Genomic DNA, 25,632 nt, shown 5'->3' on the forward strand with positions numbered 1-25,632 from the left:
TTCTTGAATTTACTGTAGCAAGCGTCAGTTAAATTACTGGATATAATGTCTAAGAATTTATCCGTACATCACGAGCCACTTGTAAAGATGAAGCTTATTTAAATGACTATACATACTTCTTGGTAAATAAACCTGTAATATACTTTATCATTTATTTACTTTTTACTTCACTGTATATACGAAATAGCTGGAAAGATATTTAGTTTCTGATTATTGACCGCGGTTTGTCAGAAGCAGTCTGACCTGGTTTGAGTTTGCTTTTCTTTCTGCCGTGGTGTTGGCTGGAGAGCAGCCAGAGGCAATCTTTGATCATTTGGCAGGGAGAAGGTTTGTACTGTTCTGAGCAGTTTCAGAGGCAGTTCTGAAACGTCCCTTCATTCTCTTTTAGGATTTAATAGTTTTCCAGCTCTCCAATATATTTCTAAATCGCAAAGAGAGGCTCCTTAGTGAGCATTAAACTTTCGCATTCTTGTAACAAAGTGTGTAAATTGCACTTAATTATAATGTCAGAACAAAGTGTGTGTGGTGCTGCTGAAAAGAGCTTTCATTAAAAAATAAATGCAGGTAATTGCTCTGGAAACAATTACAAGATGGATTTTTAAATAATTCCCCAAAATACAAGAAGTCCTTCTCCACAACTGTCATTTGATGTACTATGCAACTTTAAAGAGAATTCATTGACCTAAATCACAGTTTACTCAGTGCTCGGCCTTATATTTAAACCCCCTTTTTTCAAGTGTAAAATTACCCAACATTGACAGAATTAACTTTACTTAAATAAATGGTTGCCACTCACTCAACCGTGTGGGGAAAGCACAGATGCAGACGCAGAAAAAAAGGCTCATAAATTCTTCAGACACTCCAGTAAACATATATTCAACACCTTATATCCAGACGATGAGTGATTCCATTTTAGAGAAACCCTTAGTGGAGTAAACCTTGCAGATCTATCAGCCATCAGTGTGACGGTGCACACAGCAGCGGGGGGGGGGGGGGGGGGCCGTGGTCGAGCTGAGGAAGCTGGAGTCCCTCCACGTCACAGTGAAGGGAGGCGGTCGCCGTGTGGATTTAGCAATTTCCCCAAACTCCCTCTCTCTGCAGACAGCTGATGCATATCTGCTCTGCCCATCTGGGCCTTGTGACTAAACATCTGGTGAAGCTGCCACTGTGCAGCAGTGTTTCAGAGAGTGATGACAGTAAAGGGGCACTGCTGTCCACCCCTTCCCCAAAGATCTTAAAATGCTGGGAGGACTTCATATCCCAGATGACAAGGATTTTTTCTACAACAACTTTTTGTCCTGCACTAAAAACATTTATCTGGTTGTCGTGTTCATCCCAATTGAAGCTTTAATAATCACAATATTAACGGATAAGGTGATGTGGTAATACATTTATTGCCTGCAGCTTTTTCTCTTAATTTCTTTCAGGTTGAGATTATGATCTTGTTAACATAAGCGTTCATACAATGTGTTTTATTCATATGAGTTTGCAGGAAAAGGGCCCTTACTGATCCAAAACATGAGTGTATACAGCTGTGTTTTGGCAGTGTGTTTGAATCTTTACTCTGAGGAAGAGGAACATTCCTAAGGAATCATGAGAAAGTGATCTCCACATCTGTTTTAGATTAGCTGCAACAGGAAAGACATATGAAATACGACATGACTGTTAAATTTGGTTTGCCTTTTGTAGGCGGTGTTTCAACCTGTATAAATGCATTCGAAGCTTTCTGAGGAACTACGATTTTACCTACCATTGAAAACATCACTACAGTAAGTGAGAATATACTGAATAATTGACTCTGAAGCGGAAGAGGGAGAAAATGAATGCATCCACTGTTGTGTTTGACTTTTTAAAACATTTAAAATGTTTGCTTGTTGTCGTTAGTGATTGTTAAGGTTTGTCTTTTAAGTCTTGTGTTTTATGGAATCAGCTGGACAGGTTTCCCATGCCTGCCGGACCATTCAGAGTGGATGGGTTTCCCACGTCTGCGGTTCTGATCGGTTGGAGTCCGATAAAGATTTGAAGGAGAGCTGGATTCTTGCTTTTAATCTCAGGGTGGTCATTGCCCACTCCTATTTGAGGAAAGTGGAGTTTGTTACACATGCCTGCCGGGTCCGTTTCGGTTGAAGTCCGATGAAGCCGAGGGAGTTCTGGTCACTTGCCTAACAGCCTTGTGCACAAGGGGGGTGAGTCAGACTCACGCTTTTACTAAAGGATCCTCTCTGAGTTTAAGGCTCAGTTTAAAGCGCTGAATGATTTTGGTACTCATTGTTTTTGGCCAAAGAGCTGGGAGATTTACAGCTCGAAGTTGTCTGTATTTGTCTGGGAAAAAAGTACTATTTCACACCCCTTTCCTTCTGCATGCCTGAAGGGGTTTGTATTTCTTATTATTTTGTCTCTCCGTCTTGTGTTTTCTATGTTTAAAATAAGTGGAAAGATCAGATGAGTGATCTGAAGTCGAAATGAATACTTTGAAATGAATACATAAATGAGTGATCTAAACTCGGAGTAGATAAGTTGAAAAAAATGAAGACATTTTTACCATTGCTGCATTGTGAATTTCATGGTATTTGTTAATAATTAATCTTGTTGATTACATTTGAGAGGGCTCCAGGGTTAATAAGGGGAAATGCAAATACTTAACAGTAAAGGGTTAAAAAAGGTTTACTGAGTATATGAAGTACATAGATAATGGATAGAGTACAATACTAGTGGAGGCTAAACTTATAATTTATTTACACCTAGAATGGACATAAAAAAAGAGAAGCATAGATAGGCATCTTGAAATGCAAATGATTTCAGGCTGTGTGATTTGATGGGAGGAGCTTGTGAACAGAAACAGCTGCAAAGCACAATCTGAGAAGAGAGAGGAACAGATGTATGTCACATATTTGGAAAGCTTGGTCATTGTGCAAGAGAGTGTTCATTTTATTATAAAATTCCTAGATGTGAAGTATTGGAAAAACATCCTATGATTAACCGCCAAGTGAATGGCATGAAAATATATTGTTTTTTAATAGATAGAGGAACAATATTCTTATGTAGGTCAAAACAAAAATAACCATTTACAGCTGCAACTATACTCTCTTTAGTTTAAAGAAAACAAATGTTGAAATTTAGAACAGAAAAGCATGCTAGTGTAAAAACAATGTTGTATTATATTGTTTTTTAGGACAAAGAAATAAGGGCTAACTGATAAGTTATTATATCAACTAAATATATGGATTTTCTCAGTTTGACGCTAACAGTAATACAACATTTATGTTAGAGGCACAATGTCCTCGTTTTGCTCATTGACTTAGAACTCAAGTAAAGAGAATAGTGTTTTATGAAGACTGTCATTCCTCATGTTTGGAGTTAAACCATCAGTTTTATAGACCTTAATGTAAGTGGACCGAGATATTGTGTTGTTGTACAACTAAATAATAATTAATCAACCATATCTGGGTTTGAGCTTCATTGATCTTTCTCTGTTTATTCTCTCATATTGTGAGCGATTGAATCCACGACAATCTCATAAAATTATCAACAAACATTATTATCAAAAAGCCCATCAAGAGAAATTCACATCAAATAAAAAAGTTATTAATGGACCTTCTGTGCTGCAAGTCTTTTCCAAGTAAAGTGAAGCGTGCTCTCTAGAGAATCACTATGGTCTATACAACCAATAAACAATCTTCCTTCTATATGTTCTTTTCACCATGGCTGTTAAGAAGCAGGTGTTGCTCCAGAATCACTTTTAGCGAGTACAGCAGATCCCCTTCCTATTTGCTGATCTGTTTTCAACTCCTTTATAAAAGACGTCACCACTTGTCCCTCTTCCTTCGCTTCTAGGCTTTCCCCTCTTTCCCTCATACTCCTCTTAGGCTTCCCCTAAGAAGGAATTGTTTCGCAGCGGCTGGTAGGCTTTCATCCATTTTACATGATCTGTTTTAGGCGGATGATCCGTGCAGGATGATATAAATATATTCCTTTGGTTCCCAGCAGGATGGGAGAAGCAGCACTAGACAGGCCCCTGTGTAGTGTTACAGCAGGGCATCTTTATTATTTGATTTGATGTCCAAAGTAAAACACAGCTGAGATGCATGAGTGACTGGCAGACGGCAATACTTGTTTGTAATTTATGAGTTGGGGCGAATCTCTTGACACTGCCATTTCAATGAGATGTTTCTCATGGAGGTATGTCCTCAACATTAGAGAGAAAGATGGTATTGCCAGCCACTTCACCTCCATCCCCAGTAAAATAATTACAAAATATCACAGCTTCAGAGTGACGAGTTCGACAGCTGCTGCAAGGTAGCACGACTTTCTATTCCTGAGCGAGGTCTTGCCCTCTGTGCCCTCCGTTAGAGGCCGCAACCCTGCAGGAGGCTCTGATGATGGCATACAAAAGCAGCATGAAGTAAAGCCAGACAGATACGTGTGTGTGTGAGATGGTCAATTGAGAGGGAGAGGGAGGGTTGCAGGACCCCCCCCACTGTGTCCAAATCCTCTGCTCTAATAGTCTGGCACTGTGGGGGAGGCAATTCTACTGTTGAGAGAACACACACACATACAGTATATAGAGTAATACTACCACCATACAAGGGGAAGGAGATTATTAAGGTTTCAGATGTGCAAACAGCAAATGTGTTCATAACCCGAGGAATATTGTTTCTTTGATTATCAGAATCCCATGCTCTTAATTTTAGTGCTTTATTTCGTAACCTTTTGGTAAAACAGTATGGAGAGGATCCACATGAGCAGAGTAGCGTGTGGTTATGAAGTATATGGAAGGGTGCCAAGCAACAGCGTATCAGTTATGCTCAAGGCACATAGAAATAATTCATTGCAGTGCACTGAAAGCAGGGGACGCATGGGTGCAACGTGGAACAGATTTCCTGTGTGCAGTGCTGGGTTCAGGTATCTGCTGGAGGTTTAGGGTCTTTTCTATGCAAATGTGTTGCTCTGAATATGATGTCAGTAAAAATATGGAGAGGGTGACATTGACTACCATCCATTTATTTAACCATCTGATTTTCAATCCCTGTTTTTTTTTTTGTCTTCTTGTGTTATAATGCTTGTATAACCTCAACCCTGAAAGGCATAATCAAGTAATTATTTTAAGGACAAATTAAGCTATCAGCATATGTAGGCTTCAAGGATGTATCATTTAGAAAAGGTGTGTTAGTGACTAATAGTAGGAAAACCAGCTGCATAATTACACTGTAGATCAGATCAACACAATTCCATTTGATTAATCCATTACCATAGAAAATGCTTTGAGTTGTCTCTTCAGTGTCTAACACCTCTCCTCTCTTTTTTCAGGAGCGTGCTGCTAAACCCACTGGGACCTCTCATGACTTTCTTGCTTAAAGGACGTAAAGGCGAGCTAAATGCACCCGAGTGATCCCGGAGAAGCAGAGAAGAGAGAATAACTTCCCACCTTTGTTCTTGCCTTACGAGCACGCTCTCTGTGGACTCTGTCTCAGCTCACCCTCGTACTGTTAGTTATTGCATTTAGCCACCGATCTCAGGTGCAGTAAAACAGTGAAACACGAAGAGGAAAGAAGAAAGAGGGAGAGATAACGAAAGCGAAGCAGCATAATTATTACAAAGTTTGTGTCAGAGGCAGAAACCATGAGAAGAGGCTTCTGAAGACGACTTCTCTGAATAACATTGCGGCTAACCTTCAGGACATTTGTATGTGTGTGTGGGTATATGTGTGCACGCCTCTTTCATTTTCAAAGGACTTGTATTTGGATGCGGATTTAGCCTTTTCATTATGACTCTGCGAGGAGGCTTTGAGAGAGCTTGGATTGGCTGCAACAGAGGTGTCTGCTGCCGAGTGTTGCTGCTGGCTTGTTATTTCACGATCGCCTTGGCAGCCAAACCCAAAATGCCAGGCCACACACACCTCAACTCAATACGCATTGATGGGGACATATCGCTAGGTGGGCTGTTCCCTGTGCATGCTAGAGGAAACGATGGCAAAGCCTGTGGGGAGCTGAAGAAGGAAAAAGGGATCCACAGGCTGGAGGCCATGTTATTTGCCCTGGATCGTATCAATAATGACAATGAGCTGCTGCCTAATATCACTCTGGGGGCTCGCATCCTTGACACCTGCTCCCGGGACACCCATGCTCTGGAGCAGTCGCTGACATTTGTCCAGGCCCTGATTGAGAAAGACTCAACTGATGTCAAGTGTCTCAGCGGCGGCCCGCCCATCATCACTAAGCCTGAGAGAGTGGTGGGAGTGATTGGTGCCTCCGCCAGCTCCGTGTCAATCATGGTAGCCAACATTTTGCGTCTCTTCAAGGTAAGTTTCTTCCACAGCTTCTACTTCTTGCTTGACTTTTTCTCCAATATCTTTCTGGTTATTACTGCGGTGTGGAGGTATATTAAAGTATTCCCTCCAGGATATTCTCGCAACCTACTTTTGGATATCAAACCGAAAACAATACAAACAAAAGGCAAACTTTTAATCCTACATTTTGTCAATAGCCCCACACTGTGAGCAAGTTAACTTATCAACATGCACACACAAACACACAAACACATCCACTTGTCATTCAGCATTTTGTAGTCTGTGTTCTTTTTCTTTTGACCTTTTCTTTCTCAGAAAATCCCATCATTTTCATTTCAGACATGTTTTCCCACTGTCCACAAAACTAGGATCTATTCATTACGCAATAATTCTCATCACTAATGACAATAATTTGCCAGGAGTCCTTAGTGTTTCCTTCTACTAATTAATTTGAGGAAGCCATGCATAGCACCATGAGCTCATTGCACTGCTATTGAACATGGTGCATAAAATGTCTTTGCATTGTGTTGGCTCAGCAAATGAGTGCAAGATATAGCAAACACAATATGTGAGCCTTTTAGTATAACTTCTTATTGCTGTCAAGCCAAAAACAAACTAATGAGCACAAGGATGTCTCAAAACAGGTTGTTGTTTTTTGATGTTGTTAATTATTTCAATATTCATGCCAGACTAGATGGTGAGAGAAGACAGTGAATATGTATTCCCAATGAACACAAGTGAGGGCTTGTTATAGGGCTTTATAAACTGATCTGTTTTAATCTACTGACCAAATGTGCATGTGTGTGTTCATTAATGGTCATACTTTCCCTGTTCTTTATCTACTTTTTGGTTACGAATAAAATGGCAGAGAACATGGCGAGAACCACCATGACGGTTCAAATAGCAGAAAAATACAATATGCAGCCATTATTCCTTTCATGCTGGCTTTATCTTCTAAAAGGGCCCTAGAGAAGATGAAGTCTGAATTCCCCGCTGTTACATTGATTGAACAGTGTTGTACCTGCCTGCCCGATTCGATGTCTGACTAACTGCTCAGCAGAGGCCAAGAAGGTGAACAGTACGATACGCCACGTCACAAGCTTTACTTGCATGACAGACGTCAAACACACTAAATGCTGCATTCCTACATCCTGCTGTTTTTGTTAGAAATTGATGGATGAGCATCAGTATCAAGCCATCACTATGGTCGTCTTCTCCTGGTGTCATGCCCAGACTTGTCACAGGACACCAGCATACACATACATTATTATTCGTAGAGCTGAGCAAACACTGTCTAAAGCTCAGCAAAACACACATAGGTTGGTCAGTAAGCTGCCCAATAGTCTGTGTCACATGCCAACATTTTCACAGCCTGCACAAGAAAGTTTTTTATATCCATGCACCCCGTCTGAGGGAGATGTTTCCAAGGCAGGACATCAACAACAACCAGTCCCCTATGAGCCATTCTTCTCAAACACAGGGTCTGAGAGACAGCAACCTTGGAGTTTCATCTTGGCACATAGCACAGGGGGGTAGAGGAACATAAACCCATCACAAATGAATATACTACCCCATCCATGCCACCTTTACCTCCCAGCAGAAGCATATATCCAGAAAGGCCAAAAAAAACACAACCCCGCTGCCAGACTCTTTTTAGAGGGGACATGCATTCAACAGGGCCTTGTCCACTCACAGGCTTTTGAGACGTCTTCACACAGCGAACTGACAAGCCACTGTTTGGCCAATGAGCAGTTACGCTCCATATAGCATGCCAAATGCAGCACTGTGAACAAATAATTTAGTTTTCCCCTTTAGTCCCTCCGAAGGGGACTGAGCTGCTTCATCCAGGACTCATTGTTCTTTGTCTAAAAGAGAACAGTGCTACTCTGGTAAGGCAAACAGCTGGGATGGCCTGAAAGGGCGCACAAGTTATTTTCCTTTTGAACTGAAGTCAGAGAGATCAGGAATCATTTTCTATGATGGACAATAGCCTTAAAAGTATATTCCCAACAGCCTGTTTGAGAGGGCCTTGAACACGACGGACAAACCCCGCTAAGGGACAGATGAGAATGCTACAGGATGCTGCCACTCCACTCCAAGCAGGAAACACTATATTTTTCAAAAGATTGATACTAAAAATCTACCTCTCTTCAAACTCACTCAAGGCCAGAGATAGCTGACACGTACACTTTGAAGTTTAAAAATGACATTCAAGTCTCTAGAAGGAGAAAAATGCAAGGGTGTCCACATTTCAACTGTAGTAAGTTATTCTAGATAGTCACGCAAGCATTGAATGGCCAGTGTTTCTCCTTGATATAATACAAGCACTGAGAGGTATTTGGAGCAGCCATTAGCTGAGCATGTTCTGCATATCCCAGCACTGCAGCAGAACAACCTGTCTGCATCTCTGCATCAGCAGTGGGCAGATAAAAGAAGGGAAAGCGTGAGAACAGGCTTTCAGGTTTTAGACGATGTGCAAATGCATCCAGCTGCTATGATGGATTCTCATTGGCTAACGGTGGTAAAAAAAATCACAGGGTTTTCAGTCTGACATGAACACTTTGGATCATTAAAGCTTTAAAAAGCATCTGGAAGTCTTGAGTCAGCGGATGATGACACATTTCAGGTTTATTTTGTAACACCAACATGATATTGCAGTATATCCAGGACAAGCATGGATGGTAAACAGGAAGTTTGGTCATAGTGCTGCTATTTGTAATGTGCATATATATATATATACACACAGTATATAATAACAAATCTAACCTGGAAAACCCACAATTGTCCTGGCATAATAGGAAGGATTCTCCAGTTTTAAAGATACAAATGCTTTATTGTAATATGCAGATCAGTTACAGCATTGTTTTTCTAGCTTGCTCTTCCAACAGTGCAACATACAAATATTTAAGGAATACAAAAAAATAAAGAAGTAAAACAGTGCAATTAACACAATGATGCTCGTAAAATGCAGGAATAAGTAAACCACATTCATGTAAAATCGAATAAGATAAGAAAGAATGTAACATTTGTTAATGTACAGTAGAATAAAATGGTGTTCTATGCTATAATATATAAATATGTTGACTATAAACAGATGTTTGTGCTGTAAACATAAGCAAGTGATAAAGCTTTGCAGAGGTCAACTTCATTTGAATATGTAAGTCTGTGATAATGCGTTGTAAGGTTATGAGTTACACAACTTTCCTATTTGAGCTGTTCCAGTCGGCCAAATAAACAGTGATTCTGTTTCTATGAATAAAATGTGATGGACAAAAGCCTGCCAACGCTGTCTGAGACACAGAAAACTTACAGTGTCACGAAATTGAATATATTTAATCCAACAAACCAAACATGTCGAAGTGGCTTTCCCCCTGGCGTGTCTTTTTCTTTCTGTGTTTTTTGTCATTTGTATGTGTTTTCTTTATGTAAGCAAAATGCCAAGTATATAGCAATAATTGCAAATAAAAAAGAGGAGCAGTCAAAACACTGGCGACTCTTGTTCTTTAGATTTTAATTCCTGTAGTGTTTCAAATAAACCTAAGAAAACTGGGAGGCTTTAAACGCCTTTAATCGTCTTATCTTCTTTTTTGCACACGACAGGCGGAACCATTTTTCATGAATCACCCTGATAGGGAAACAAGAAGCCATGGAAATGTGATTTGTTTTGGGCCCAGGAGTGGCCCCAGGTGAAAAGAATAATACTGGGTTTAATATTTTTAATAATATTAATACACTGAGTCACAAGATGATGCATGAGGTAGACCGTGCAGCTATAATTTCACTTATTGTAGTGAACCAAATGCATATCTTACCTTGCTTTAGTACATTATCACTTATGTTTCCTTCAGTATATAAACTCGAATCTGTAAACTAATGTTATAATGAAATCAGGTTGATGAAATGTTCCTTGTGTGCCTAATTAATCTTGTTATCGCTACAATACAAACTCTCTTTTTCACAGTTGCATTACGTTGGAATTACCTTGATATCTGTGTTTGATTTATTATAATTCCCCTGGTATTTTGGTCAAGATGATTTTTGGAAGATTAATATTCCATAACATTTTTGCTGAGGAGTTTATTCTAAGGGGGAATGAATTACTAGAGGGATGAGTTTAACTTTTGGTAGAAATGCATGATGTTGAGAACAAAATTGTGCTCATTCTCTGGCAATTAGTACGTGGGAAATGTTGGAAAAAGCAGACAATTACTCACTAAAGCAGAGGAAGACGAATTTCAGGATATAAAAGTCAGCGAAACCCATCAGAAACCACTCTGCTGCAATTACATGCAATCATCTGTGCTTGGCTTAGGGATATTGACTAATAAGTAAAGCTAAGGTTGTACTCTTGCAAAGCATGGCTTGGCAGGTTCCGGCTCTTTACTCCATCATTAATGTCACTTTAAACCATAAGTAAGAATCTCCTGAGTAGCATGATGTGTTTCACTGCTCACCACTTCCCCCGAATGACTTCAAAAGTCAGGTATCTTTAAGCCTTTCAAGCTGGAAGTCATTTTCTCACCTTAAATAATAATCATTTAAATAATAAACAATACAAATATGTTGTATAGTTTCTAGATTGTTGTGGATACGAAATTGATTGAATCTATACTAGACTCCATTGGGGTTTGTGCTGGTCAGTAGCAGCTTTTGGCTCTACAGCAGGTCTGCTGGGTTGTTGCAGCTCACTGTTTTCTTTTCATGCAGTGTTCTTTCTTTTAGACTTGCTTCATCAAATTTTCATGTTTATTTGATGATTTAATAAACACAAAGAGCACACGCATGAAAGCATACAATAATCATAATAAACCTCCAATATGATTTTGGAACTACTGCTGTCAGGCTGCTTGCTATCTTCACCAGGGAAATCATTTTGTTTCCTGTATTTGGCATGCAATTGTTTTTCCAGCTCCTTTCTTTTGGGCTTTTCCTTATCCTGCTCACAGTCTTAGAGTGGCTGAGGGTGAAGTGTTTGCTCAGCACTTCAGAGCGGGCAGGATTCCGTCCCCATGGTGCTTCATGAATATTTTACTATATTGTTACGTAATTTACGCTCAGGGATTGGGGTTGAAAGCTCCCTCTTTGCATCCCCGCATAGCTCGGTCCAGCTCTTGGTCTGTTCTCATCAGTTGAGTTGTTATACTGCTATTTATAAGCAGGAACAAAGTGCACCAGCACTCGTGGTAATTAGTGGTTGGTGGCTTATAATACGGAAGACTGAAGCCTGATTTGAACTAAAGCTTCAATCACTGACTGTGTCTCGTATGCATCACTGAAAGTAGATAAAACATCTTAAGATGTAAGGTATATTGCTGCAGCAGTCAGAAACTGCAGAAGCATGCATTGTTTCAGCTATGTGAGTTTACTTGCTGAGACAATCATAAGCTTTCAGACAAAGAGAGGGTAGTTTGGGCAACTTCAACTCAGCAGCTTTCTAAATTGGGTACAAGCAAGCACAGTCAGTCTGAAGGACTAAGTCTTTCCTCTGTGGAGGAGTGAGCTTGGAACTGGGAAGACAGATGAAGTGTGGAGAGCAGAGGTGGTAGCTGGATATAGGCTGAGCAGAAAGAAACAGGGTTATCCGGCTGCCTGTTGTGTGTGAGGGAGACCTTGCAGCCGTCTGTCTCTTCCCTCATTAGAGACAGAGGCCCCCAGGCACACAGCCTTACTCCCCCCTAGCATTTTACTGTGTTGGATTACCTCATCTGCTGACAGTGAAGACAGGCAAAAAACTTTAGAGGTGAAAAAAACACATACTTTTACCTATACATGTTCAATGTCTTATTTTAGCCATGAGGGTAAAACATTATTTTCAATTAATGGTAAACATGAATAAGAAATCAGCAGCACTAAATTACAATGTTGTATGTAAACTGTTGCCATGGAGCTATACAGATTTGTTTGACAGGGTACGAGTTGAAAAAACGTGTGTTTGGCTATGTTTGATTTTCAAGTCAGTTTGACAAGCCCACTGCCATCCACCCTCCTTGAACAGAACATGCCAATCTACCAACTAAATCTTAAGTTCATCTATAGTTAAGGTTAAACATTTTGCACAATTGTGATGTAATCTCTGTGTCTAAATATGTTCACATCAGAATTTGAAACACAAAATGTAAGTACTCAAAACCCCCTCTGTTATAGTTCCCACTACGGTGTTATCCAGGAGCACATTTTACCAAGAGGATGGACACACACACACACACACACACACACACACACACACACACACACACACACACACACACACACACACACACACACACACACACACACACACACACACACACACACACACACACACACACACACACACACACACACACTATTAGTGTTGAGGCAGGTAAATATGGATCTGTGCAGCTTCAAACTGCTTTATTTCTTATGACTTAATGGACATGTTGTCGCCATTAGAAGTCTAATGGGTCTATAATGGCAAAGGCTTCGACTAGCTGGCCTTTCAAAAGGCTACAGTGTGGTCAGATGTCCACTGACTCACAATAATAACAACATAAGAAAGGCAAATGTTGAAGTGTATGTGCTCAGCAGGACTAAGATTGTCGCACAGCTAGACACTGCACTCTGACTTATAACACCTGGACAGTGCTCCTGAGGTGTGCTCGGTCACCTTCACAGAGCTTCAACAACCTGGAACTAGGTGGTTATTTAGAAGGGAATGAGGTCTGGACAGGAGAATTGATTGTGACTAACTTACTCCCATTCTCTGCTAAGTGTAATTTGGTGCACGCTACATGTGCTCATTCATATGTTCACAGAAGCCATTCACCAAAGCCCCACAAACGCACATGTTCACGCCTTAATCCTTTCACCCAGAGAGTCCAACCATCACAAACAAAGAACCCTTAAAAACAAGCAGAAACCAATTGTTTTCAGAGTGATAACCAGGGACCTTCCATCTGTGCCCTTCAAGTTGAATTTTCACAACTGAGCAGATTCGATCCAAGAAGCTGTCTCTCTTGACCCCAGTTAGCAGACAACCCCCAACTTCCCTGCTCTGGCTACAAAGCAGCTAACTAAAGGATCCTTCAGTTCAGTATTAGTTCCAACTCAATTCACTTTGCCCACCCAAGCCCAAGCGGTCAATTCTCAGGACGGTCATAAGTGAAGGCTGCCCGGAGCCTTGCCGTTTATTCTTGGCACTATTTTATCCTCTTTCTCTTGCCGTTTGTAAATCCTTTTGCAGGAAATCAGAACCACTTCTGGTAATCATCCATGAAAGAATAAAAAAGCTGCTGTGTGGCCGACTTCTTCTGTGCAAAGTCCTTTTAGATGTGTATGGTTTTACTTTAATTTCTAGCGTTTATTTAGTGTGCACGTGCAGCAACACTGATGGGATGCTTGCATTCCACTTTTTTTTTTTCTGCTGAGCATTGCTGTAAAATTCTCAAAGCCTGTAACACCGTAAGGGTTTGCTTATGTTCACTGTCGTGGAGCTGTCACTTTACCACATTAGTTGCAATCTCTAACATTTAAGGTGCATCTGGTACTCTGCTCTGACTTTAAAAAAAGTTAAAACACGACAAAAAAACCTTGCTTCTTCGGAGAGAACAAACAGAGCACAGACATCACATAGTTTCCCTGAAAAGAGCGTGGGATTAAAGGCTTGCAGCTGTCTCACCTGCATAATCTCACCATCAACCCAGCAATCCATCACTGTCCTGCTGTGTTGAAACTGTGCTGGTTAAGATTGACTCAGAATTAAACAAAGGCTTGATGCCACAAGGAAGAGAAAACAGAAAACCGTGAGTAGCTTGAGCGTATTTAAATAGGAAGTAATTGATTGAGCTATGACAGCTTTCTTATTGATTGTGGGAGAGTGATTTATATTTTTCTTCAACTTGAGAAGTGACACTGTCAGCTGGAGAAAACAATAGTGATGAACTGAAAGCTCAGTTATGAGTTCCTTTCAGCATAACTGTGTATGGTCCTGCTCTTTACTAATAAATATAAAATGTACAAGCAGCAAAAGGTCAGTGTAATAGAATATTCGTATGGCCACTGAAAAGTTGCCCGAGATATTCAAGGGTTTGTTCTGTCAGCTTAAAGCCAGACGATATTTTGAGCCGACCCAGCAGTGGGGACAGAAAATAAAGTTTGGCCGCCTTCAGGCTAAGTAGCTTGGACATCATCCAACCTTCCAGCACATGAGACAACATGGAGGCTCCCATGAGTCACTGCTTTGTCACACAAAGGGACTCGCTTTCTGGTCAGAGGCAGTTAGGCTTTACCATGAAAAACAGAGCAACAAGCTATATTTCTTTTATTATATACTGTAGGACTGGGGCAAACTCTATACTTTTACCTTTAGTTATCTGTCAAGCACTGTGATATTTTAAAGTGACATCATTATGAATGTCTACTTCCTATGCCCCAGTTAGGTGAAAGACCTACATTGTATTCCATATGCAACAATTGATGTAAGCAAAGACCAATATTTTGGCATTCTTCACAATATTTGATCATTAAAACCATACTTTGTCACACAGCCCTGCAGAAAAAAACAAGACTAGGCATCTGTAGCTTTGTTCACATGCTCAATGAAAACAGGCTAATATTAAACAGATGCAACGTTCACTATGTTCAACATCTTAGCTTTCTTCTAACTATCACTAACTCAAAGTATTGCAGGTATAAGTCATAAACATGTAAACACGTATTGGAAAACTTGTGACAAAAATGTGGTGAATGATGATAACAAATTAAAGGATCATGAAATTATAATTTGTTTTGTGGGAACTGTGAATATCTGTACAAACTTTCATGTCAATGCTCCCAGCTTTTAAAAAAATCACTGAAGACTAAAGAGCTTTGAAATGCTTGTGGGACTAGAGGAAAGGTCATTAGGGGTTGGTCCTCTGGAGAACACTGATAACTGCTCAAACATTCATGAGAATAGTTGTTGATATAATTAATTCGGGTTGACAAAGATGCTAAATTGTCCTTAACTTCAGGCTGATAGTCAGGCTGATAGTCATATTTGCTATTAGAAATGAGAATTTCCAGGCAGAAATCATTAAAATTGATTACACTAATCTCACTCAATATATTTAAAACATGCTCCAGAGACATAATTTAGCTTCTTTATGGATAGATATATTTAAAGCAGGGTTATCCAGTCGATGAGTAAGGTTCTGATTAGCTTGATGATATTTTCTTATCCTTTTTTTTTGGAAAAGTGAGACGTGCCAAGAAAAACTACCATGGGGACCTATTTCCAAATTAGTAAAAAACAAGTCAAGACAGAAAAATCTCCAAAATGAAATGGTTTCAGTCACTGTGACAGATGATATTTATGTACGCCAACAGCCAAAGATGAGATGAGGAAAACAACTTTAGAGTGCCATTAAAATATTTAGATTTTGAAGGTTAAAACATATTCATTCCCTTTGCTTGCTAATTCCTAAAGCCCCTGTATATGTTGTTACACCATATAGTCCCACTGGTTTCATACATTTGCTTACAATTCCTTCTATTATGATTCCTTTGAGCATTTCATCCCTCGCTGCCATCGAGGAAAGAGACTATTTGGATGGCTTTATAGCGAATGCCATTTCATGAAGTCGAGTTGATATTTAAAAACCTTTGCCAATGAGACTGGCTGCAAAAATGGAGACATCATGCATGCTTTCTAAATATTTGCACACATTACCAGCTGTCAGAGGGGGATCAATTCTCATTTACAGGCTAATTACTGTCTCAGTTGCTTCCTCACTCGGTATAAACACAATAAGTCCTTACAGACTATGCTGTTTTGTCACAACCCCATCACCTTGTTACTCTAACCCAAGATCATTAAGTCATCACAATTCCAAAGAGCTTCCATTACAAACAAACACCTGGATATCGACCCAGTGTCTTCGAGCTGGAGTAAAAACATGCCTCATTTCCTGACATGTTTACCTCGCCTCAGTGTTTGGACGCATACAGTGCAGAAATGGATTATATTGCTATTGATTTCTCAAGGTGACATGTTGTTGTAACATTTTAGATGACTACTACATAAAACCAACAAAACTCAGCCATCTGGTTCTTATTCTGAGGATCGTTTTCTAATTTATTTTCATTAAAGGGTCTATCAATAATAATTAAATCCTTGTCAGTGGGGCCAGTTTGTTTAATTCTGTGTTATCTTTCTAACCTTGGCACCAACAGATATAGCTGTCTGCACAATAACAGCAATAAGAATAGTAATACAAAGGAAAAGAGTCATCTCTCATGAGGCCACTGAGCCACGGATTCATTGTGAAGCATTTTTCTCGGGAACCAAACATTTTGTGTTCCACGTTGAAGTTGTGTTTTGTATCCTGAGGTGCTTTGAATTAGTCACTGCTGATCTGTCGCATATAATTCCATTTATTACACAGTTTAACATGCGGTTTGCTCTCTGATGTTACATATCTATTATGTCATCTTATCTATTCTTGGTCGCCATGCACTATAGATGATGGTTTCTTACTTTCAGACCCCTGCAGTATTTATGTATTCAATGTGTGAAAGTGGACCTTGACATATGCCTCATAAATAACAATAACATAGATAATGTGAGAGGAGTGTTTGTGGCAGTCATACTTGAAATGTAATTCTGCATCTGAGAAAAATGATCAGTTGTTTCAGCAGGTGTACCTTATATATGTAACAAACCAGGACTTCTCCCTAGCAACACAACTCTTAAATCAAAATGATATATTGCCAAATAGTGTATTACTACGATTGAGATATTGCACTAGTACATATTGCGAACAAAATGTATGATTCATTGTGCAGCCGTATAGTTGAAGTACGAAATCAAGTAGTGGCAGTGGTAATTACGACAGTTCGGAGGGGAGACTGATTGGACAAAGACATCTTGTACATTAACACGTATTTGTTTTCAACTATGGGTCAGTTTTTTGCTCAAACTGTGACAATAATACCCTATTCAATTCAATTTGATTGTATTTAAAGCTCCAAATCAAAACAGAAGATATGTCAGGTCACACATAGAGCAAATATAGACTCTTCTATAATATTATTATATTCCGACCTTAACTTGTGTAACACTAAAGGAGCTCTATTATGCTAATTTTCAGGTTGACATTTGTATTTTTTGCCTGCACTGTGACATGTTCACGTGGTTTAAAGTTCAATAAGTGCTTTTATTTTTCTCATACTGCCTGTGCTGCAGCTCCTCTTTTCATCCAATGTCTGAAGCCGGAGCCCAGTCTGCTCTGGTTGGTTAGCTAGCCATGTTGTGATTGGTCGATTGCTTAGAGATGTCCCGCCCCTTAGCATATCAATTACAATGTTTTTGAGTATATATATACTTTGGAATTCGAGTTTTTGCAGAAAATGTACATGGACAAACAAAACACCGTGAGTATTTGGGGTTAATTTACACAAGCCATTGTGCAAGTCAGTTTACAGTTGAACACTTTTTTCACATACACAGTAAATGATTCAAAGCCACAGAACAGCCACAGGAGTTTTTACTCTTCCTGTTTGTCTGCACATAACTTTTGTAGGTTATACAGATTTGACTGAGGGAGTCCTGGGTCATTGCCAAGGGTGTTGCAGCTTCAATCCCAAACTGCTTTTAGTGCTTTCATATACCATGATATCATCTCAGGGTTAAGATCTCTCCGCCGTTGGGCTCCTACATAAAACTCTATAAATTGAGACATGATCCACAGCCTCGACAGTGTTGTGGGCCACTGGCAGCTCACAACACTGCTGATTCGCAAGTAATGAAATGTCAACACAGCGGTGGTTTAATCACATTAACAACGTCTCATTCCGTATTTTGTCATGCATGACTTTCCTAAATCAGAAAGAGGGTTTTTACTCTTTATATTACAACCCTCCTCTCTTTTGTTTGACCCCAGATTTACAGTCTTATGAGTCTCAATGACACTGCAAAGTCAACATAACAGATTGTAAAACCCACAAGATCCCATTGAACCCAGCTGGAGCATGACTATAAGTTCAAACCTGAGTATAGTACCGACACAGGGATTAATACAGTGTGAGGATGAACTTGTTCCAAAGTCATTCAAAGGTGTGGTGGCATTGCATTCAAATGATAGTGCAGTTTCTGTGTGGGAAATCAATATCTCTGAATAAGGATAACAACACTTCTTAATATAATTTCTGTTATTGATATGTTCAGGAAACAAATGCTGTTGATACACTTTTGCTTGTGTCAAATGATCTGTTCTCTGCCTTAGGGGAAACACTTGGAAATAAATTACAGTAGCTATTTTAGAAGTGTTTGGCTGGAAAACACGAAGCACAGATTGTTCCATATTATGTAAATCACAAGAGCAATATTCTCAATTTGTTTTGGATTATTTTTGAATAACAATTCAGATATAGTCTTGCACATTAGATATACTGTATGTCTTTTGGGTTATGCATAAAGAGCAACATCGATTAAAAAAAAAACATACTCTGTAAATATAGAAATAGAGCTTACAGTACAACAGAAGATGTTCCTCCCCACAGGTAATTAAGAAGCCAAAGGGAATAAAGCTTTAGATAATTATATTAAATTAAGGCAATCAGTTAATTATGCCCATTGCGAGTGTGAAACGTACTTTTACACAAACACAAATCAGTTCAATGGAGCTTAGAGTGTTCTAGATAAACCCAGAGGAAACTTTGACTTTAAATCAGGTGGTTTTCTTCTTACGGTTGGATCGGCAGCACAGTATAAAGGTCATGGCTGGATAAGGAGGATAACAAGGTTTACATCAATCATGTAATTTTGTCCGGAGCCACAAAATGAAGCCGCCTCTTGAACCCATAAACACAATGTTTTTTAATAACAGAATAAGACCAGACAGCACTCCCATGTCACTTGTCCCCAAACAGCATGTGTCTCTTCTAAAACAGATTACCCGTGCAGAGATGAAACTTTTCTATGAAAGCCATCGCCATTGACGCAGTGAATACATTACCTGCCTGTGCACTGTCCCCACAGTTTATTATCAAGTCCGTATTAATGGAGGCTGCAGATCTTGCACAAACAATGACTCTGGTCAGCCAACATGGTGTTAATATTGTCTACTGCTTTGCACATTGATCACATGTTCTACGTGCTTGAATGCCTTTTCCGGCCATTTAATGTAACACAATAAACTACAGTGATTTCATGGAGGCACATAATCAAAGTCCCTTCAGTTCTCCACATTAGCAACAATAGGTGGTACGTGACATTTCCTTCTCTGTGCTTACAGCATAGGAAAATAACATCTTGCATTGACAAAATTGTTACTGCTCAAGAGGATCTACAAACATCACTGCATTGATTAAAAACTAAAAAAAGGCTCTGTTGATCATCCTGGATTACCCGGTCAGAGATACATGCTGCTCCTATGATTTTCAAAGGTAATTTTCCAGAGATGTGAGCACCACAGACCATTCTAGTTTATATAATACTTCTATTGTACTGTGTGGTACTGCTGCTACAGTGACTCTATTGTATAAGGATCAATATGGGCCTACTGTGGACACATTCTACACAAAGCCTTGTATTTCAGACTTAAAGGGAGATTCAGAGTAAGTGCATGAGTCAAACACCTGCAGCTTTAATGGATATCAGAAAGCCCTCAGCAGCCATGCATTTTTAAATGCTGTGTTTTCAGAAGTCAGCAAAAGCATTCAAACCATGACTTAATAAGGAAACGTGGAAGTTTTGTTAAAATAATTAATTTGTCTCACTCTAAAGTAGTGGAACAACAGTCTGGAGAGTTTTACTTTATTGTTCTATATTTTATGCGGCCGTCAGTGTTTGTAAAAGCCACATCGAGAGTATGGCACCTATTTTGTTTGATTTCCATATGCAGGTCCTAAACATCAAAGATCTACTGTACCTGAGGTGAAAAGCCTGGTTTGCTTACACATGGAGAAGCTGGCTGTCTGTCGGCATCAATGTCAAAGCCCACACAGGAATGACTAGATTGAAACACTCAGGCAATCAGACTGCACTGCTTACAGACTTTAGCTAGGCACAGCTTGATTTTGAGCGGGAGAGACTGCAGGCACACTCACTCAACCCACTCTGTTGTCTCATAACTGCTGCACACTGCATGCGCTATCAATGCTTTTCACCGCTCCACTTCTTTTTTCTGCAAGTTAAGCCTAAAAAAAGGGGAGTGATGAAATATTTATAATGCAAGTATTGGGGTTTTCAGAGAACTGCCTTTGTTTCTCTCCGAATACCTGAGACGTTGCACATATAGGTGAAGTTTGACAATCAATTACCTTTTTTCCAATAGAATGAAACAGAAATAAAGTGAAGACAGGTAAAAAAGGACAGAGTTAAGGTAAGATGTTGTCTATTGGTTCAGGTAAATGAATATACTGTTTCCACTTGTTAACATCAGTATTCAAACTGTTGTCAACTGGGACACTGCCAACTTTGTGCAAACAAATGCAATTTGTGATACATCTTAAATAATTGAAATGCTTCTAAACAAGGCCACACAAGACGCACAACATGCATTTAAAATGTTAAGCATCTAAAAAAGGATTTCAACTTTTACAGATCTTTCTATTCTTGGTGGTTTTATAATGAGACCACACTGTTGTATAAACTTTGTTCAGTGTTCTAGTAAAATGTCCTTTCTGACCTTAATGAGCACAAACTAGTTTAAATAAAAAAATCCTTTGCTTTAATGAAACCGTTTTATGGTCTGTCATAGAAAACGGAAGAAATAACCCTATTACATCTTTTTTTATTTAGAAATGGGGTTTTAATAGCTTTGTAATAGATAATTAAGTGGTACTAATCATTTGCCTTCAAGTACTTAAGGGATTTTCAGAGGAGACTCAAATCCCATAATATTAAAAGGACGGATAAAACTTACCCTAGATTTATTTCAGAGTTACAGAATGACAACACATGATCCACATAAGTTGTAGAAACTTGGCAATGGGATGTAAGAGTTTAGTAACATTGTAAAGTGTTTCCCTTATAAGTTTGAAAGCCTTAAACTTTTTTCCACAATCTTTAATTTTGATGATTCAATACACATCCGATGGGTTACAACCAAAGCACACAGATCAATAGTGCAGTCGGAGGCTTTAAAAGCTGGCAGGATGAAGAGATGACAGAGTCCTTTGAATTATTCAATGGCGCTGTGGATCTATCTTTTTGCGCTGACCGGACTGTTTACACGAGCTTCACTCAGACGAGCAGCAACCAAGACGTTAAATATCAGAGCAGACATCAATGACTGAACACCAGGCTTGGGGAGTAACGGATTACATGTAATGGGATTACTTAGTCAGGATACAAAGGTGTTGCCTTACACATATTAAAAAGTCAGGTTACTGTGATTTCTTTTAAATACTGGGGATTACTTTAGTAGGTTCTTGGTTTCTTCATTTTTAAGGTTGCATTATTCTGTTGTCTTACATCACGCACTTTGGTAAAAAACACTGTACTGTTATTTCTTTTCACTTTTATTTATCTGCACTGTATTTTTGTTGACGTTACCCAGAAGTTTCCGAAAGCAATCAGGTTGAAAAGGAAAGACATTTCTGTTTTCGTACTCAGATTAAGTTACTGATTACGTTTTTTAACCAGTAACTAGGATAAGACTGTACCCTAACTGGGAGTTTTTTTCATTGCAGCAGCATAAAAAAACAAGGCATTGCACACAATTAGACATCAAAAGAGTAGAAATAAAATATTCTAAATTATAAACATCTAAAAATAGAAATAGAAATAAACCGGCATTAGAGAGTAGAAAAAATACAGATGACGTGAAGAAGAAGTTGGAATGGGATACATTTTTGAAGTAGTCCTGTTTAACATCTAGAAAATAAATACCACACCAAGAAATAAGCTTTCTTATTGGAAACAGGCAATGAAATGTATATCGTTTTTAAAACAGATGTCAAATAGATGTGATTCTAGCTAAAATGTGTAGGATGATATCTCAAGCTGTCCAGTGCAAATGAGAATCCTGCCTATTATGCAAAACATGCTGGTGTCTAATGCATTCAGGTCTATTACAGAATTTAGACGACACAATTTTCCCACTGATGAAAGCAATAACTGAAACACACTTCCAAACAACAAATTGGACCCAGGACTCATCAGTGGATACTGTTTGAAACTATGTCCAAGCTGTATTTTACTGAAACAAAGTGTGGCAGTCAATCGGCCTCAGGTCTTGAAAAACTATTTTAAATAACGGATGCAATTTTCCAGCCATACAATTGTGATGTACTTGACTTTATATAAATACACCGGGACGGACCCAAGGGACCAAACCAGTAGATAACAGTGCAACACGTCTATCAAAGGCAATTCAACAATAAATATTCATTAACCATCATCTAACATCAAACAATCATTGCTTCAGCCGTGGAAGATTACAGCTAAAGGCACAACATGCTATCTCGAAAATATGTGATACCATTAAATGAAGTTGACGTGGAAAATAAGTTGCACCATGTTGTTATTCCTCACACCTCACTAGGGTAATCTTAGGGTGTCTGCAATGCTCTGCATTAAAATGTTGTCGAGGTCATGACAGGACGCCAAAAAGCAGGAATACTTCTCGACGTGACTGTTTTCTGAAAACAACAAGAGGAGCATGCTTAGCAGATTATGTTCCTCATATTTCCGATAGCTGCCCACTGCTCCTAGTACTAGGATGGGTTAAATGCAGAGGACTAATTTCACTGTGTGTGCTCTGCTGTGTGCATGTATGTGACAATAAAGAGGGTTTCATCCTCCGGTTCTTCTATCTATCTATCTTAGCTATAAGCAGGCCGGACCCCTATCATGAGCATTGGCAGGAGTAGTCTACCTGTGGCACCGCTCATTAGCCTCGATCGACCAAGGTTAAAACTGCTAAACGTAATTGGTAAATCAAAGCGAAAACAGCTCTGGGCAGCCACAGTGACTGAGAACTGTTGACTGTTTTTAAGCTGATGGTATGACCTCTGTCTGTCATCACACAGGATTGTTGACAGTTACTCAGAGCTAACAAATCTTCATGAAATTGTCAGCTAAATGAAAAAAAATGTTAATCATCGAAGTGCAATTTACCAAATCTTGAACTGCAGACACTTGGGTGCACTTTTTGAGTACTAAAAAAAGCAAAATGAAAAGTTACTGGCAGTCAACAGAAAATAATTTGCTGACATTTTTTATATTATTATTAGCCTTTAAAAAAAGGTCATTTCAGTTACATACTGGCTAAGGGCTATGACCGGTATCTACTATACTTTAGCTCGAGTTTGTTAGGTGAGAGTCTTACATTATATTGTCCTGATTAACATTTACATGTTTCCTTCCTTGAGTATTGTTTTCAAGATCTAGGGGCTACATTCTTCTTTTTCCTACAAAAGCATACAGGACATGGAGACCAAAATACAAAGTCACAGAGTTCCTTTCATTTCCCATTAGGCTTAACAACGAAGGGTGATACTCAGAAACTCAAGCAGCTCTTAAATGAGAAGAAAACTTTCTTCAGCTGTAGATTTTCTGCTCATTAGCTGGAGCCCATCACAATTTTAAGCCCATTTTGTTCCCAAAGCCAATATAGTTAGTGCCATAAAAAGCCATAGGACATTTCCCACTTCTAAGAAATGGCAGACAGAGAGTACTCTGAGGTTGAAAAGGGAAACCAAATTGGTTTGAAGAGTTTGAGCAGAAAATGGATTCCAAAAGAAAATGAATCAGAGACTTTGTGAATATAAGTTGAAAAAGTATGTGTAGCACTTTAAAGTCAAAATTCTTTATGATGTGAACGGATGTATTGCTTTATTGTAGTTAAACTGCTGGGTTCTTGCTCTAAAATGTGTAACAAAGAGATATTCACTCAATAAAAAGCCACAGCTAACACCTAACATTAGGTTAGATATCCCTATTGAATGTTTCCATAGTGCAAAGAGGATATACAAGAGTTGTAATGTATTTTAACACTTTTCTAGAGAGGACTAGGCTACCTACAGCTTCAGGAAAGTTAGATTTAAGACGTTTTTAGACAGTTTTAATGCTATGAGTTACATGTCAAATAAACTTTACACTAACCTAAATAGAAAAAGAATCACATGACTGGTTACCACAGTTACTAAGATAAGGGGAAATGTAGTGGAATGAAAAATAAAACATGACTTTTACTTTCAAGAGTGAAACAAAATATTTAAAAATAGTAGTTCTGCCTCCCATGTCCTAGCATTTTAAAGACTTTAAAAGAAGATGTTTTGAATACCAATTAATGCTTATTTAATTCAGTGTGTTTTAAATTCTTAAAGTGATCCCTGAAATCCCTCGCAGACGGTGTGAAGATCATCATAATGGACAACATTTTAGCAGGGAGATAAATTATTCATGACGGTACGCACTGATTATGTGACGTTTAATGTTCAAACTGTAAGCGTTCTGATGTCCTGTTGCACTCATATAATAACTGCAACAACAGACTCAGTATGTTTGATGAAAACCTTTGGAGAGATGCTGGCGGAAGAGTGGAGAAAACAAAGATGCACTCAGCTGTACTCAAGTCAACACCTGTTTCCATTTATTCCAAAAGACTGACACACTGCGACATGTCAGCCGGAGCTCGGGGGAAACGGGAGCTAATTAGCTTTCGCTCCTTAGCCGCGAACCACAACCTCCGTTTCCCAACTCTAAACCACAACTATACTTTATTACAGATACTCCACAGCAGAACAGTTACTATCAACTTCCAATTTTGAGCTATCTGTAAAAGCACTTGAGTGTTCAGATAATTAGTCGCCTTGGAAAACGAGGAGACTCTCAGTTACTGTATGTGTCGTTTTAGGGCAATCTTTGGGGGAAGATTTGTCAGAAAAGAGATAGGTGAAATAAAACGGCACACAAAAGGGAGAACTAAAGTGAATGATTTTGAAGAGACGGACTCTAAAGTGGTGCAGGGGAGGAAAAAAATCTCGCTTAAAAATCTCCTGAAGTGCTGTAGCAGCCCGTGAAATGACTTCCTGAGGTCTTGTAACCCCAGATTGTTTCAAGTGGCTCTTTATAACAGCATGTCTTCAACCACCTCCTACTAATCCACTGCAAACATACGTACAGTAACTGTGGGCAGAGTCTTCAGGCTTTGTTTCTGTTTGTGTTTATCAGGCATCCACAGATCCCTTCCAGTGTAGGCGTCCGGAGTAATGGATTAGAGTTCTGGTGCCAGAGATATCATGGTTGAGAAAGAACTGCATATTTTAGAGTTTCTTTGTCTCCATGTGCGGCCTGTGTACTTCACTGGTGAGTTAGACTGTTACTAAAATGTCCCCTGGCATGGAGGCCCAGTGTGAGTATAATTAAGTGCAACAACACTGGAGCACCCGAGGGT

At 39.2% G+C, this 25,632-nt stretch overlaps 1 protein-coding gene across 1 annotated transcript in view; it reads left to right on the top strand.

Moving 5' to 3' along the window:
* Nucleotides 1-5,364: 5,364 nt before the first annotated feature.
* The window catches only part of LOC134864096 (metabotropic glutamate receptor 4-like), a 108,273-nt gene continuing 88,005 nt past the window's right edge, over nt 5,365-25,632 (top strand). Inside the window, exon 1 of the mRNA XM_063882872.1 lies at nt 5,365-6,298. Coding sequence (XP_063738942.1) covers nt 5,765-6,298 — 534 coding nt within the window. The 5' untranslated portion in view covers nt 5,365-5,764. The remainder of the gene's footprint in view (nt 6,299-25,632) is intronic.

This window comes from Eleginops maclovinus, chromosome 1 (genome assembly GCF_036324505.1).
Source record: "Eleginops maclovinus isolate JMC-PN-2008 ecotype Puerto Natales chromosome 1, JC_Emac_rtc_rv5, whole genome shotgun sequence".
Lineage (NCBI taxonomy): Eukaryota > Metazoa > Chordata > Actinopteri > Perciformes > Eleginopidae > Eleginops > Eleginops maclovinus.